Below are 16,643 nucleotides of genomic sequence, written 5' to 3'. Positions count from 1 at the left end.
TTAACCCGCTAGGGAGGTTGAACTCTTGGCAAACAGCTAGGTAATTAGCTGAAATATTTATCAGAGCTGTGTTACATGCTGAATGATGTGTGATTCTGTCCAATCATCATTTAATCCAACTACCTAAGTCACATACCGCAGCATGGTCCTAGACAGCACTGCTGTACAATACAGCCATAACCCATTTCAGCCTGTGATTGGGCCGTGATCTCTATTGTTTTAACTACTGTAAAAATGTTAAAACTGTTTAAAACGTTGGACTGACTGTAGTATGCAAAGTATTAAAGCCCAGATTTGCTAAAGCAGCTCCCTTTCTTTTTTAAGTCCAATACTGCTGTACTGGGGATTGCATGTGGCTGGTATCTGTACAAACTAATGTATTGTTCTAATTCTATATATCTTTCAATGAGTACAAAATACTGGACCACATTTATTTGTTTACAGATTTGTTGGGGACTTTCATTTAAAACTGGAAATGTCCTAAAGTAATCTGTCATTAAACATCAAGTTCCCATCTCTGCTTGGGAAAGACTTTTTTTAAACACACTCCTAAATCCCTGTCCAAATGCAGGGATACAAATTGCATTAGATCTTATGTAACAAACTAATGTTCCAAGTTAAGAATGAGATCTTAAAAAAGCACTGTTTAGAATAAGAGCTGACGAGCAATGAGAATTGTAGGGCACATCTACGACTAAAAAGTCCACTCCTTGGATCCAAGCATTTTTCATGGCAGCAATATAGAACAGAATATTTTTCTGTGATTTTAATTTAGAACTATAGTTCCACACTTAAAAATTATGAACAAGTAGGATTTTTTTTGTAGAAGGGACTTTGCCTGCCTGTTCGCAATCATCTTGAAATACACTGATCTGCTGATGCTGGGATATGCTGGGTATCCCAGTATCCCCTGGGGCTTCCAGGAATGAATAAACTTTTGTCCTTCTAACCTGGCCTAACTAGATGGCCAAAGACTGAATACCTAAAAGAAGACCCAGTGAAGATGGCTACACCCGTGATGGACCTGGCTAGCAATTTTTAAAAAATTACAATCAGGCAGGAAAATTTTTTTTTATTGCAGAAAGGACATTGCCTGTCCCTCCTGCAATAAAGGACCCACCTGGTCACATTTTGTTATTGAACTTTAAAAGCTTTAATTCTGCTTTAATGTAACAATGTCCCATTGCCGTTAATATAACTTTTCCTCACCACAAGCCTGATTACTAAGCAATTGACAACTAGTGACCAGTTTTGTTTTTTATGGGGAGGATACAGCGAGATGCCTCCCACCAGTCCTCCCCCTCTATTCTCCATAGAACAAACAGTGATGTGCTCATTTGTTAATCTGTAAATCACCTTACTGCTCTGCAGTCAGAAAAAGCCCACTCTTTTGTCACCCACAATATTAAGTTAAAATACAGTGATCAATTTGCATTTTGATCAACTACAAAGAATCAGTGCTAATAAAATACGTATGCATTGATTGTGGAATGTGGTATGAGGATTGGTCAATCTTTAGCAGGCTGTTGACATTTATATATTTATAAGTCCATTGAATTGAAAATATGTTAAATTAGAGTATATATATTTTGGCTTTATTAATGTGAACAGTGCACAGATACATTTTACACAAAATTTTCTTACTTAATAAACCTACAGTTGAGTAAAGAGTAGCATGGACCCAGTCTTTGGAATGAGTTGTGTTTATTTGGACCAGGCAAGTTCTGGTATCCATACATGATTCCTTCAGAACAGGGAAGAGGATAACCAGCACCATTGCAGCAGAAGAATTTTTTTTTCATATCGGAAAGTCACTACTAAGAAAAATACGTTTGTGATTTTTGCTCTTACTGTCCTTCTTTCTCTTCTCTTTGTAAAAGTGACCAACCCCTTTAATAAAGATATGTTATTTACATTATATCTAAATTAATAATCATTTTATTTGTTGTAAATTAATTAAAAAAAAAGACTGAACATTTCTCTTCTTTTGCACAATAAGAGATCCTCAGTAGAACATAACTCAGTAACAAAACAGATGTTTTTCTGTTGCCAATAATGGATGGTTTTGTTCAGCAGTAGTGGTTATATTACATATTTTCCCAGCCCTCCCATGGCCCAATTCTCTCAGAACAGTTCCAGATTTCCCTTACTATTTCACAGTGTGTTTCTTAATGTAACTTCTGTCAAACTTGTATTTGGAAAGGCAACATAGGCAGCCAACTGTCCTTCATAGATTATGTGAGCACATTTGACTCCAATGTAAGCATATTAAAAAAAAGCTTTTCTTACATTTATATGTACCCCACATGTTTAATTATTAGAGGGTTTTGGAAGCTGCATGGCAATAAAAATGTACAGTCATGGGAAAGGCCCGGGAGGGTTTGACTGAAGTGTAGCCAGGAGAAGGGCCATGATAGATTGATCTGTATGGTAATTTTTGTTTTTATATCTTATTGCATCCTGTTCTCCCAAGTTTTGTATTGTGACTTTTGACATTTTTCTTCAACGAAATGGTTATTTTCATGGAAAATTAATTACCTTAGCATAATTTTTTAAGTGAAAATTTAGGCTCTAAATTCACTTGGGCATTATGCACCTATGCCAAAACATACATGTTAGGAGACATGCTTGTTAAGACACCCGATCTACGCACGATGTGACCTGTGTATCACAGTGCCATTAATTGGGGAATAGCACTCTAATGCATTGTAAAGTCATTTTTATCTGTTATGGGGAATTGGGTTCCAATAATCAGCACTGGTAGGTGTTCAGAACTGGAATTTTCACCTAAAAAAAAAACAATTAAAATGTCTCCATATACTTCCGACTTTTAACCTGCATCATTAGCCATCAGGCAACTCTATATAACTACATGCAGTACTCTTACAGTATTGTAGGAGGGCGAGCCAAGAGTGCCTATGGATATGTCCAGGTTGGAATTGTGGCTGAAACATTGAGCCTGATTTATTAAAGCTCTCCAAGGCTGGAGACAAACTTTCATCAGTGAAGCTGGGTGATCCAGCAAACCTGGAATGGATTCCTTCAAAGTTTTTTGCTATTTGCTAGCAAATGTTTTCAATCCTTGGCCAAATCCATTCCAGGTTTGCTGGATCACCCAGCTTCACTGATGAAAGTGTGTCTCCAACCTTGGAGAGCTTTAGTAAATTTATCCCCAAAAATCCAGTGGGAATTTGACCCTTTTGGGAGTATTGATCTGGATCTCTGCAGTTGGCATTGCTCCTCCACCTAACCTCATGCAACTTTTTTTTTTTTTTTTTTTTTTTTTTATATAAAAGGAAGCTATAAAATCTCTGTTAAGTGTTTGCTTTTGTCTGTGACCCCCTTTGAGATTATACTTTGCTTCCAATGCTGACAAATTTGGAAAATATATGACAGACAGGTTTGAAAATTTGATAAAGGTTCCTACTTTTTTCAGTGTTTTCTGCGGTGTCCCAATGGAGTGATGTTTTCTGATTTCCATCTTTTATGCCACTTGTCAAAGAGGAAGAAATAATTTACAAATGTCCCCAGTGGGAACAAAAACAAAAGTTCTAACACAAAATTCAAAGAAAACATTTTGCTGAATCTGGGCATTAATTTGTATCTGAATTTTGCTTGCATGGTATGAAAATAAAGTAAGATAACGTGCAGCTCATTTCCTATACTTTCGCCTCCATTGTTATATTGAATTACCTTATACCAGGGGTGTTAAACTCTGGCCTGCAGCTTTTTTTTTTTTATCCTCCAAAGGAATGCTAAATATGAATTGCAGTTGGCCCTCAACTACATTGAGTTAGCGCCGCTATTACAATTCCCGGCATTACTCGCGTCTTTGGACCAGCAGGCTCTCTGCCTATGCGTGGCCCCACATCTGGCTGTTTTATAGACCCAGGGAATTGTAGTAGTGGTGCTATTTCAGTTTCAAGTTTGGCCCTTGACTTTGTCTAAGTTTTGAATTTTGGCCCACTGTGTAATTGAGTTTGACACCCCGGCCTTATAATGTGTCTCCCAAGCACACAGGGCAGATTAATGGAACAAATTTAGGTAGTTCACATACAAAAGGGAATCATCAAGATAATTCACTTAGCTTAGTGAATGGGTTTAAAATCACTTGGCAAAAATACCCAATGACATGTGAGGAGATCTATAAAAAAAAAAAACAAAAAAAAAAGGATTTCCCTTGCACTATGCCTTGCAAGGTGAACAACCATAACTTCTTTAGTAAATCAGCCCCAAATGTAAAAATTCATTACGTTGGGTATATTCTATTTGAACCAATACTAACATGTTTTTTTTCTTTCTTTTCTTCCAGCTGGATGAAACTAATGTTCCTTACTAATGTTAATGGAAAAATTCCAGTTCGAAGGTAAAAATCTTTTAAGTGAGATAGGAGGGATTACAAAGGAAAAACAATGCTTAGAGATAACAGTTGATTAAAATCATATTGGTAAAAGATTGGTTCTGGTTTTAATATGACATAATGCACTTTGCATTTTCCTCTACACATGGACGTGATGCCTGGTCTTACCAAACATGTCAACTTTATCCTTTAGGCAACTGTAGGCAAGCATCTAGGATCACAATTTAATGCTGGCGTTCAATCTGCTTATATTTTGCTTAACCTGGTTCTTTCTTTCTTTTTTTTGATCAACATGCTAATTGGGACTATGGCTAGTGGCAGAAATAACAGGGCACTGTGCGTAACTTGTAGAAAGAATGTTGTGTTAATGGACCTGATTTATTAAAGCTCTCCGAGGCAGAAGACAATACACTTTCATCGGTGAAGTTGGGTGATCCAGCAAACCTGGAATGGATCTAGTCCAGGATTCAAAACATTTGCTAGCAAATGACTTTGAAGAAATCCATTCCAAGTTTGCTGGATCACCCAGCTTTACTGATGAAAGTGCTTTAATAAATCAGGACTAATGTCTACATGTAATGTTGAGCCTCCAAGATTGAAAGAACCAAAATCCGTAAGTGATGTACTGTTCATTATTTGATGTTAAATGATGTTGGATGTCCTCCAGATAGGTAATAAGCTAAGCTGGATGTGATATACTGCAAATGTGCATTATAAAAAAGCTCACAGTGTGCTGTGAAATCAGAGTACAGGAGAGGAGTATATACAATATTAAAAAATGGAAGGTAAGTCTGGAGTTACACATTTATCTGATTTAAACATTCTTACCAAAAGACTCGTAAATGAATGTAGGTACCCATGTGGTCCACCCAGGGTTTCCGGGTAGTTCTGTAGGTTACATGCTTCATTCTACCACCAGCTGACTCTGGATTATAAGTGACTGTTACCACCTCCTTCATAACTAGCTTCCTAATAAACACCCAACTTATTTTAAAAACAAATCTCAGATAGTAGCATAGTAGATTGTAGTTGTAGAATCCAAGGTAGGAGATACATCAAAAGAACATGAGTTACAAAGGAAATGATATAATGTACACTAAGCTAAGGGGTAGTTTAAAATCCTCATGTTCATGTTTTTAAATGCCAAACAACAAATGTTCATTTCTGTTCCATGATTTTTTACTTGGCAATGGAGATTTTTGGAGCACAGGACAGCAGGGTTTTGTGAAATGTAGCTGGCAGACATTGCATGGGTAGCTGGAGACAAGACAAAGCTTCTTTTTCCACACCATTTACTTGACAGGCAGCTTACTCTGACAAACGTACTCCAAGGAACTATGAAGCCTTGTTATAACTCAATTACAGTCTGAATACACATTCCCTGCTATCACAGGTCATTATGGTGTAGTGGGGAAAGCATTTTAATCCATGTCATGTCATTATATTTAGAAAACAAGTGTAAAACAAATAAAATGCAGCTCGATTGTACCATCAATATTAGACTGTTAGGTTTGCAGATATTTTTAAAGGAGATTCGGGGTGAGAGAAAAACTATAGCTAGTGTCTCAATCCTAGGGTTAAATCATGGTCCAGACACTATCTGCATGGAGTTTGCATGTTCTTCCTATGTTTGTAGTCGCTTCCTCTGGGTACTCTGGTTTCCTCCCACATCCCAAAAATGTTCAGTTAGGTAAATTGGCTTCCCCCTAAAATTGTCCTTAAACTTTGTTTATGACATATGACTATAATTGGGATAATAGATTGTTAGCCCATCTGAAGTACACAAGTAATTTTCGTTGGAAAGGATCTTTCACGATTCTTTCCAACGACTGCACGATGCATGAACGAGTGAGGTACAAACAGCATCGTTCTGCTTTATAGAGAGAGAAGGAGGAGAACGGCGGAGCGGCACCCCGCTGCGCTCTCTCCCCTTCACTTTCATTATGATCGCCTGTGGATCTGCCAGGATGGTCATTTGGAAGACTGACGACAAGCACTGTACACATGCCAGATTCTCGTCTGCTATCAGCCCTTAGCCGATTATCAGACGAGAACCATTGCATGTGTGTACGTAGCCTAATGGATTACATGTGATTACTTACCAGTGTTCTTCTTCTCTAATAATCTGGGCAGCAACTTTAGGCGCATTTGGTACACTGGATCAAACACTCCTGTGTATTTTGCAGCTTGCCTGAAGCAGTTGTTGAATGGTACGTTTATTTGTAAAGATCTCCACACCAGATCTAAAGGTGAAAAAGCTAAGAAGGACAAAGGGATAGGTGGATATGTTGACCCAAATTGGTCTTAAGTCACTTGCAAGAGGTGGTTTGATAATGAATGTCTTCTACCGTTAAAGTAAAAAAAGTTATTTTCTGTATTTCGAATTAAATGTTAGGAAATATCTGGAGACATGGATAGACCCTTCCACATTTTTATCTTTTCTTTCCAGCATTACAAGAACATTTGCATCAGGAAGAACAGAAAAAGTCATTTTTCAAGCGCTTAAAGAATTAGGTCTTCCAAGTGGAAAGGTACTTATTTCATTGCTTATGTCCTCTTGGATTTGCCAGGCACAGTATATCTGAAGGAGATAAAATGAAGATCTTAGAAAAGATTTAAAAAGTTGGTTGGCCATTTAATCTCCCAGCATCCATTTCAGAGAAAATAAAATATGGAATTTCTCAGTTCTCTTACCTTTTTGTCAGCTAAGAAAACACATAGAATGTGTAAATATTGATTCTAAAATAAATTATCCGCCTATAGTGGGTTTACTCTTATTTCTTGCATAATTATTTCTGTTATTGTTTTGCAGAATGATGAAATCGAGAACTCAGCATTCACATTTTACAAATTTTATGAACTTACACAGAAGATTTGTCCTCGAACTGACATAGAAGAACTTTTTAAACAAATGTAAGTTGACTTGGTCTTCTTTCTACTGCTTCCTGTTATGTTGCGGCCTTGTAAAGCACTGTGTGTTTTATCAGAACTTTATGTGGCACTACTTTAGTTAGGATCAGAGAAGGTAAATGTTTCCTACATGTCACTCCTGCATAATAATGAACACATAAAAAGCAAACTTCTATAGCAATGAAAGTTGACTTAGGTGTCCCCACTGTTCTGCTATGGTAGATTGCACATTAGCTCAAAGCATGAGAATGTGTGTATTGTTTTTTGATGGGATGCAATCTCATTTATCTTTAATGTTAGCTCAACGTTCCCTACTCACAGTACTTGCTGTGCATCGCAACAATCACTTTTCCCATGCCCTTGGTCACTATAAATAGGCTGTAGTTAATAACTGGTAGGGATTCACTTTTGAACAAACTGATGCACTTTTAGGTGGGGAAATTCCCATTTGCTATTGCTTACTCCCTGTGCTCTGATGCTGTTCTGTTATACGGAATATATATATGGTATACAGAGCACTTATCATGTGTAAGCTCCATGTCTGAGACTAAATAGGGTAACTTGTCCCTTCTCCCAACACAGCCTCACTCACTGCAGCTACTTCCTGTGCTGGAGGACACCAGGACCCCACCACCAGCAGCTGATTTGTCAGGTCCCAGTTAGGGATCTCATTACAGAAATTCCTCTATTTGACACTTTTTTGCAGCCCCAGACTGGTTTAGAAAATGACGAGATGGTGGCTCCTATGCCACTTTATTGTTTGTTGTTTAGTAGGGAAGTAGTGTATCCATAGGTAAGTGAATAATATAGAACAAATAATCATTTGAAATGCATAAGTAGTACAGAGCTTTCTTTGTTCAAGTTTGCAAGCATACCTATCAGATGACCAGTTGGCCCATGAAATAAATTATTTTGTAATAACATAGCTGATGTTCTTTTGGTTGCTGAAGCCTAAACGTCTGTACAAGAAAGGTTTAAATAATTAAAAAGCATGATTAACATTTGTCTGATACTCTGGTTATGGAGCAGCTTATACTAACTGTCTTCAGATTAACTGGCTTGGTTATATATTAACAAAGTTTGTCCACTAACAAGAAGAGCCATCTGAAGAACCTCTTGCTGCATCTCATTCATGTTAATTTTGCTGTGGTTATTGAATTAAACTTTTTCATTATTAATACAGGTCAGTTTTTCACTAATTGTTATTCATGTGAGTTTAGTTCTGTTCATATGTCAATGACATTATTGATAAAATATATATATATTCTCTGAAGACTTAATTTTTTCTAATACATTTCTTTTCAGCAATGGAGAAAAAGCTGATTCTTTAACGGTAGACCAATTAGTGAGCTTTCTAAATAAAGTAAGCTTTTTCATACATTAACTTCTATTAGAGACTGTTTGCTATGGCTTGCCTGTTTCAACCATCTATTGCATGTGTCATCCAATCTTTTGACCTCTTACTTCCTGCTGACCTTCATTCTGTGGCCGGGTTAGGCAATCATATGCATGGCTAAACTGTAAAGGTGCGTACACACTTCCAATTTTTATCGTTCAAAACGAACGACGAACGATCGATTGGGCAAAAATCGTTCGTAAAAAAAAGTAACCAACGACGCCGATGAACGAGGAAAGTCGTTGGAAACGAACGACCGGACCGGCGGATCGGATTGGACGACGATCGTTGAACATCGTTCGTGTGTACGATCGTTCGTTGATCGTCCATGGTCTGAGCATGCGTAATGAACGAACGTTCGTTCACTTTCCTGTCGTGCACATAGTTCCTCTATCGCTCAAACGATCGTATCTATTGTGTGTACAATATCTACGAACGATCGTGTCGTTATCTCTATGTGCAGGATCGGTGCTATACGACCGTTCGTAGATATCGTGCAGGATCGTTCGTCGTTCGTTTTCCAACGATAATAATTGGAAGTGTGTACGTAGCTTAAGTCTTTGCCAGCCGCTGTCCTTGAAAATCAGTAATCTACACCTGATGGTGAATATCTCTGAGAATGCACCTTGTAGTACATAGGAATGAGGGGTCAGTCCAACCAAGTATGGTTCAGAATCTTCGGTTTTGGGTTTTCAATTTTTTTTTTTTTTTTTTTGCAGCAAGAGACAAGAGTAAAGCGACACGCTTTAACCATGTCATTATAAATCTTTTAATCTATGTTAAGTACAATTACTATCCCCAAACCCAAACAAAGGACCTAAAAAAGGACTGCTGAATATTCAGCAGCCTTTTCTGTTCTATATATAGTGGAGGAAAGTGATAGAGATTGAGGTGCCCCCTTGCATTGTAGAATAATATAACGATAGCGGTACCTGGGATATGGTTAGTAATCCAATATGAAGAATCAATAATGATCTCTTCTATGATGTCTTGGGAGACACCTGTATACATGTACAGACCTTTACTTCCACAAAGGGAGTAGCCCATTGCCTAGAAGTAGCTGCAAAACCTCTGCTGCTTGAGCTCTCCCAAATGGTTTCACGCTTGTTTCTTGCATGTATGGGGACAATCGCTTTAATTTCTTTTGACAGACCTTCTATGCTGTGTATGCATAATATATGTCTTCTCTGAAAACATCAATTGCACTTTAATGTGCATGTACAAAAAAAAGTAAGGATCCACAGAGATTGCAGTAACAGATTTGTATCTCCCTATGGCCCACACAGTGTAATTCTGGCAGGGTTCTAGATAAGTCAGTATAAGACTTGGGGGAAGGGGCATTCAATGTAATTTTACCAGTGTATAGCTATAATTTATGGGTGATGGCAGATAGGTGGAATTTTGAATACTTATGGGTAGCTGGGATCCACTCAAAACTAAAATACCAGATGCTTATTTAAAAAAAAAAATCATCATTTGCAATGTCACAGAAGAGACCTTTCCCTTAGAAAAATGAATATTGGCTTTGCAAAGTGAATGTTCCCTGAGCTTAGCAATGTGCCGAACTTGTGATCAATCATTTCATCATGTGCAAGAAATACATCTTCCTTTATGTCACCTATATTTGGATTTAGAGTAAGCACCATCGTAAACACATTAGCAACACCCTTAGTAAACCAACCCCAATGCAATTCTTTAAAGTGAGTATTATTATGCTTGTGGAAAAAAATGCTTTTATTTATAGATGATCCCTCAGCAGACAGAACCTATGAACTAATGCTAGGCATAAACTATGCTATTTTCTCTCTATATCCCGACCCATATTACCATGGATCCTTGCAATCTGTTACAAGCATTCAATATACCAAAAATACTGCATAGTATATGACTAGCCTGATAAAGTTTTTAATTGCAAAGGATATAGTAGTGAGCTGGTAGACAGCGGCTGTTGGTGCGCTAATTTTTTTTATTTTATCCAAAACACAGTAAAGCCAGCGTTGATCAAAGCTAATCAGATGCAATCTTTCAGAATGAAACGGGTGTTGTGTTGATTGTTAGAAACACATATGTGTGCACTTAATAATAATAATTAAAGAATAATGCCATCAAGTTGCCTAGCTTTGTTCCTGGTTTGTTGCTTGATTTCTGTCTGATTTTTCCCCCATGCTTGTTTTTATTGTTTTTTAATTTTGTAATGATGCCTTGCACATGCATGCTAACATCTGATTGATGTGGACGCTTTACTTTAATGCTTTCATTTACTGATTTATTTGCTTTGTAGAAGTGGACTGTTTTGTAATCATGATCATTAGATTGTAGTTGTAAGATTTTTTTTCCAAATATTAATCTTGCTTAGATTTGTCTGCTACAATAATATTTAAAGGGTAAGTCCACCTAAAATTTCTAGGTATCACAGTATCACAGCAGAGATCTTCCTGCTTTGTCTTATACTAGTACACTACATAAGGCAGCTCATCAACCAAAATGAAACAATTCTGCCAGGTCCCTAATAGGTAAAAAAAAGTGACATTTAGTCAAAAATACTCACTCCTGCAAAGTTAAAGCTGAACTCCAGGTAAAACGATGAGTACAGAGAAATACATATATGAAAGCTGTTTTAGTTGTCAAGTGATCTGTATTTTCCCTCCATCCAGGTCCAAGACTCCAAAACTCAAGCACGCAGCTCAGTTCAAAAAGTAAAAAAAAAAAATAAATGATTGCTTGTCTCTGTGGTCCTGATTTGTTAAAGTTTTCAAAGGCTGGAGAGGATACACTGTAATCAGTGAAGCTGGGTGATCCAGCAAACCTGGAATGCATCTGGTCCAGGAGAAAATTTGCTTACAAATACCATATGACTTTTAGGAAATCCATTCTTGGTTTACCAATAGTGTATACTCTCCAGCCTTGGAGAGCTTTAATAAATCAGAGCCATTGTATCAAGGTTAGATCAGATTCAGGTGCTGTTTTCACTCTCTTTTTATTCATTTGTATTTATCACTGCCCACAAATCTGCATTTTACACAATATAAAAAAACTCAATCTTGAAATTTATGCCACTTTAAGGCTTGATTGATTAACTCCTGGATTTCGTATAAAAATCATCAAGAATACAGGGTATTGTTAAGAAGGGAAAAGAAACTTTTTAAAAGTCATTTGTGCAGCTTTTTGAAGTTATTTAGAATATTGGGAAAACCTCATTTTAAGAAGATAAGGGTATTCATAGAGTTCAAAAGAACACCTGCCATATAATGTGTAGCAGCATTGTACCATGTTTTATGCAGCTATGAAAATAAAATGTGTGGTGTGGGGTGGTGGTATTCCTCTGGTTGTTCCCGCACACTGCTGCTTGTAATATAGCAGGTTGTCTACACATGGAGTCATGCCAATTACCTAAAGCTGCAAGCAAGTAGCTAAATGCACATGAAAAATTGTAAATATATGGAAGCATTTTTATTTCAGTCTATCCATTCCTGACAGGGCATGATACCTATATTTTCTGTACTGCAGATAGGTCTTGTTCTTCCACCAGTCACTGAATGGACACTGAAAGAAAAAGTAACAGACTGAGAAGATTATTTCTCTGCCTTCCTGCTCTCTCTTCTTCTCTACTTGTTTTCATATAAGTGCAAGAGCAATGCAGCAGAACTGATTGTTTCCTTGTCCCGCTTCTCCCTCACTCAGAACAAAATTTGCTGTACATTGGACTTTAAAAAGCTGATAACAAGTCATATGTAGATGCAATGCTTACATTTAGGAGAAACAACTTTAATTATGACCTCCAGGTTAAAAAACTAATATCTAAACTCCATAAGCATGTGTATTCTTACCTAAATCTTTTGTATTGTGCTGGGTCCCACCCACAGCTCTGCTTCACACAGACTTTGTGCACAGACAGGAGTTCAGCCCTAACACTAGTGAATAATCCATTGGCACCACAGCATCTGGTGCACCAGCAATATGGGACCTGAGTGGTATAAATCCCAGGAGGACAGCCATATATCCACATTTCTGCTATGCCTACTACACCTCAAATGATCTGCAACTGTTTATGTTCTGTACATACACATACAAGCAGCTTGCCAAGAGATACAATATCTTTGGATAACCCTAAATACTGAAATATAAATGCAGGATGTGCCCAAAAGCTCTCAGTTGTCTTTGTCCTAAGATAGAGTATGGAGGGGTTGGATGGGAATCACCAGGTGAGAATGTAATGGGAAGTTTCCACAGTAGCAACACAACACAAACCTACTCAAAAATATTACTGCATAGGTTATAGTAAAGTTTTGGTCAGAGTTTGGCTTAAACTGTTATATTAAAAGTCTGGGTAACCCTAACACTAAAAAGCCATGTAAGCTGTAACATCCTACTGTTCTTTTTATATGATGACATATAAAATGACATACATATATACCCCTTTGCACAGGCTTTTAATGGAGATGTATGTAGCCATATCAATGCAGAATGTGGTTAATTTTGGTCACTATATTAAGGGCCGTTTCAGACTTTGGAATGACCACATCATTCTGTCGCAAACCCTTCCATGCTCCCAATTATTTCTATTCAAGTGAACGATAATGGTTAGGAACTGTTTTGGGCATACTTTTCTATTCGGTTGCATTGATTCTTGGTTTGGAAGAAAAAGCTTCTGACCTTTGTTTTTTCTCCTCTAGAGTTAGAACTGCACCTCAACCACACAACAAAATAAATGTCAAATTCTGTGGTTGACACTAAAAGAAAAAAAATGCATAGTGATTGAATAATGTAATTTAGGAGTGGCTAACCAAGTTGCTATTGACAGCAAATGAAAGGGAGCTAAGAACTATAGAACCGCCATGTAAATGCCTTTACGCCATGTAAATGCCTGTTGGCCAGGCTACTAGCAGAGTTAGATAAAGAAAAAAAGCAATATTGGCCCTATAGCCATATTTCCCTCTAGCAGGCTGACTTTAATTTGTAAGTGTGTACCAAAAACTGAAGATACATACATTTTGGGTGGACAACCCCTTTAAATCAAGATATATATATGCAAGTGCATGGTCAATTATTTTTACACGGGTCTGAAAATGTATATTAGTTGGCATAATAAAAGTTAATATCAGGTAATAGAATATTACATACTTTATTCAAAAATTGCTGATCAATGCTTTCTTTTCCGTAGCATCAAAGAGATCCTCGTTTGAATGAAATTTTGTTCCCATTCTTTGACGTCAAAAGAGCATCCCAGATCATAGAGACCTATGAGCCTGATGAAGAGCTAAGGAAAAAAGGTATTTGTATTAGAAACAAATTTTCAGATCTAATTATTTTACTCATATCCTAAAGTGAAGCTCTGACACAAATATAGAGAACCCCTGACCTTACTAGTGTAGATGTTTGATAGAACCATCTATATTCCATTTGTGCTTCCTAATAACCTGTCCAGCCACATATAATGAAAGCGACATTTATTTCATGCTTTCGATGCATAGAAGAGAGACGGAATCTCTTCTGGAAGCCTACAAAGTTCGTTGTGACTCCATGACCCAAATAATAAACTCCAGACTGCAAATGACCGTAAAAGGCACAACGTTTATTAGCACAGTTGCTATGACCTTTCTCTCTGTTCTGTATCTCACACAATATGAAGCTGCAGGAGACTGAACAACTATAATCTTGTTAAATTAAGTGTGGCCTGGCCAAAAATGGACCAGGGAAGAGTCATAGGAAATAATTTCATGGAAGCCAGTGCGGGAATAGGTGATGACCAAGGCAAAAGCTGGCATCACTTCTTAAGTCTTGTGACAGTGTCAATAATTGGCTACAAGACCTAAGCCCAGGCACGGAAGGAGCAGGTCTCATGCTTCCTTGGATAATGTTGCTGGTTGGTGTTTGAGGAAGGAGCAACGAGGGTGCTCAAAGGCAAAGTAAATTTAAGGGGTGGAGGAGGGCGATAAGGCAAGATTACAGTGTCTGTTTTAACATACCTTCAGCTTTAATTAGCTTTATTGGAATTGTTTTACCTGCATAGGGATCATAATGCTGTACAAACATCCATATGATTTCTACATATCTACCATATATCCACAAGAGCCAGGCAGGTAGCACACTTTTTCCTAACATTCCCTTTCACAGATTTACTGAGCCATCTATCCACCTTCAGGCTGTTCATTGTTATTGAATTATCTATAGAAAAAAAGCCTTTTACACGAAAGCTGATTTTTTGCTAGTTCAGATTTGATCAGCTGTAAATAAGAAGTAGTCTCATGCTATTCCAGGTGTTTGAATTCTTTAAAACAGATATAATTGTTAAAGGCTTGGGTTGCCTAAAAAGTAATCTTAAATTGCATTGAAATTGTGTTATTTAGACAAGCATTGCTCTGCTGATTTCTTGTTCTTTAATATTGGCAGGTCAAATGTCAAGTGATGGCTTCTGCAGATATTTGATGTCTGATGAGAATGCCCCAGTCTTTCTAGATCGATTGGAACTCTACCAGGAAATGGAACATCCGCTTGCACACTACTTTATAAGCTCTTCCCACAATACTTACCTTACCGGCAGACAGTTTGGTGGCAAATCAGCTGTGGAAATGTACAGACAGGTTCTTCTAGCTGGATGCAGGTATATTCTGTTTTATCTTAAATCAGTGCTTATGGATTTGTAAAAAGGATTCCCAGCCTACACTTTGGGAGTTTACCATGTGAATACTGACTTCTGAGAAGTCTATATCTATATCTTCCATATCTCCCAGTGTCAGAATTCAGGCCTGCATTAGGGAACATGGAAAGGAGAGCCTGTTCTTTTTATACTGGGGGGCATCTTGAGTTGTGTTTTAAAGTCTCTCTGTAAACAATGACATGGCAACTTATGGTGGCTAATGTTTAGCAGTGACCTTCATTTAGAAACTTTGATTTGCCGCACCCCACAGTAAAGAGCACCAGTAATGTGAAATCTGTGGCCACAAAAGGCAAGCAGTAGCGAATAGGCTAATCAGCAGCATTGGCTGTTGTCTCTACTAGTGATCTCTTCTGTGTGCCCTGTTTTGCACTATCATGGTAAAGGAGCAGGACTGTCAGAGCTTCCCCTTCATAACTAAGAAAGGGGAAGCAACAAGAGACGTACTGAAATTGCAAAATGAATGATTAGGCAGTAGGATGATCCTTGCATGGCAAGTCTTCAGGTACAGCTTTCTCTCCAGCAAGGAAAACAGTGAGCAGCCCAGTGGTAACATCACCAAAACTCACTTTATCTTCTAAGGTTATTATTCAGAGGGAGTTGCACTTCTTGTTTTACTAGTTCTCGCAATACAGATATAGAAGTATGGCGTTAAAGAACAAGAGTGCATTTAATCACAAGTAAAGAAGTGTCCCTCTATTTTCTAGCAGGCAGAAGGTAAATCATAGTGCTTGGGTACAATAACATTTTTAAGATAAGATAATGAATCTTGACTTTTTGAGTTCAGATCCACTTAATATGGTTATATTGCTTTGTGATTGTTATCTTATTCCCTTTCAGGAAGTTGCAAATAGGAAAGAGCCAGCAAATTTTTTTAATTCGGTCTCGCTGTGAATTGGGCCGTTCTCGCTTACCAAACATGTAGGCGAGAACAGCCTTTGTAAATTCGGCTGACGAGAGCAAATTTTTTGGACCTGCAAGACCAATCGGAAGCGGAGCTGTCAGCTTCGCTCCTCTTGATTGCTGTTGCAGTCCTGTACTATGTGTTCCTGGATAGAATTTCTCTATCCAGGAACACAGTGTGAGTCTCGGTGGCTGCTCATGAATGAATGCAGATTTTTCCCAGAAGATTTTTCCCACGGCCGCGTTTATTCATAAACGCAAGCCGCATGACTCGGGACTGAAAGGAGGAGTATAGAGGCTGCATTTATGAATGAAGCTGTGAGAATCCTCCTCTCAGTGAAATATCCTTGGACAATACAGGTTACAATGAGGGCTTGCCCTTATTCTGACCTGTAGTGCCCGAGGATCGCTCACTGACA

At 37.8% G+C, this 16,643-nt stretch overlaps 1 protein-coding gene across 5 annotated transcripts in view; it reads left to right on the top strand.

The window, feature by feature from the left end:
• PLCB4 (phospholipase C beta 4) overlaps nt 1–16,643 on the top strand; it is a 190,560-nt gene that overhangs the window by 117,975 nt on the left and 55,942 nt on the right. For all 5 annotated transcript variants that reach the window (XM_072409636.1, XM_072409635.1, XM_072409639.1 and 2 more), the window contains exons 10-15: nt 4,313–4,366; nt 6,810–6,891; nt 7,173–7,273; nt 8,576–8,633; nt 13,828–13,936; nt 15,057–15,267. In XM_072409636.1, coding sequence (XP_072265737.1) covers nt 4,313–4,366; nt 6,810–6,891; nt 7,173–7,273; nt 8,576–8,633; nt 13,828–13,936; nt 15,057–15,267 — 615 coding nt within the window. The remainder of the gene's footprint in view (nt 1–4,312; nt 4,367–6,809; nt 6,892–7,172; nt 7,274–8,575; nt 8,634–13,827; nt 13,937–15,056; nt 15,268–16,643) is intronic.

This window comes from Pyxicephalus adspersus, chromosome 4, assembly GCF_032062135.1.
Source record: "Pyxicephalus adspersus chromosome 4, UCB_Pads_2.0, whole genome shotgun sequence".
Lineage (NCBI taxonomy): Eukaryota > Metazoa > Chordata > Amphibia > Anura > Pyxicephalidae > Pyxicephalus > Pyxicephalus adspersus.
The sequence above is the reverse complement of the archived record's forward strand: the minus strand, read 5'-3'. Positions and strand labels throughout refer to the sequence as shown.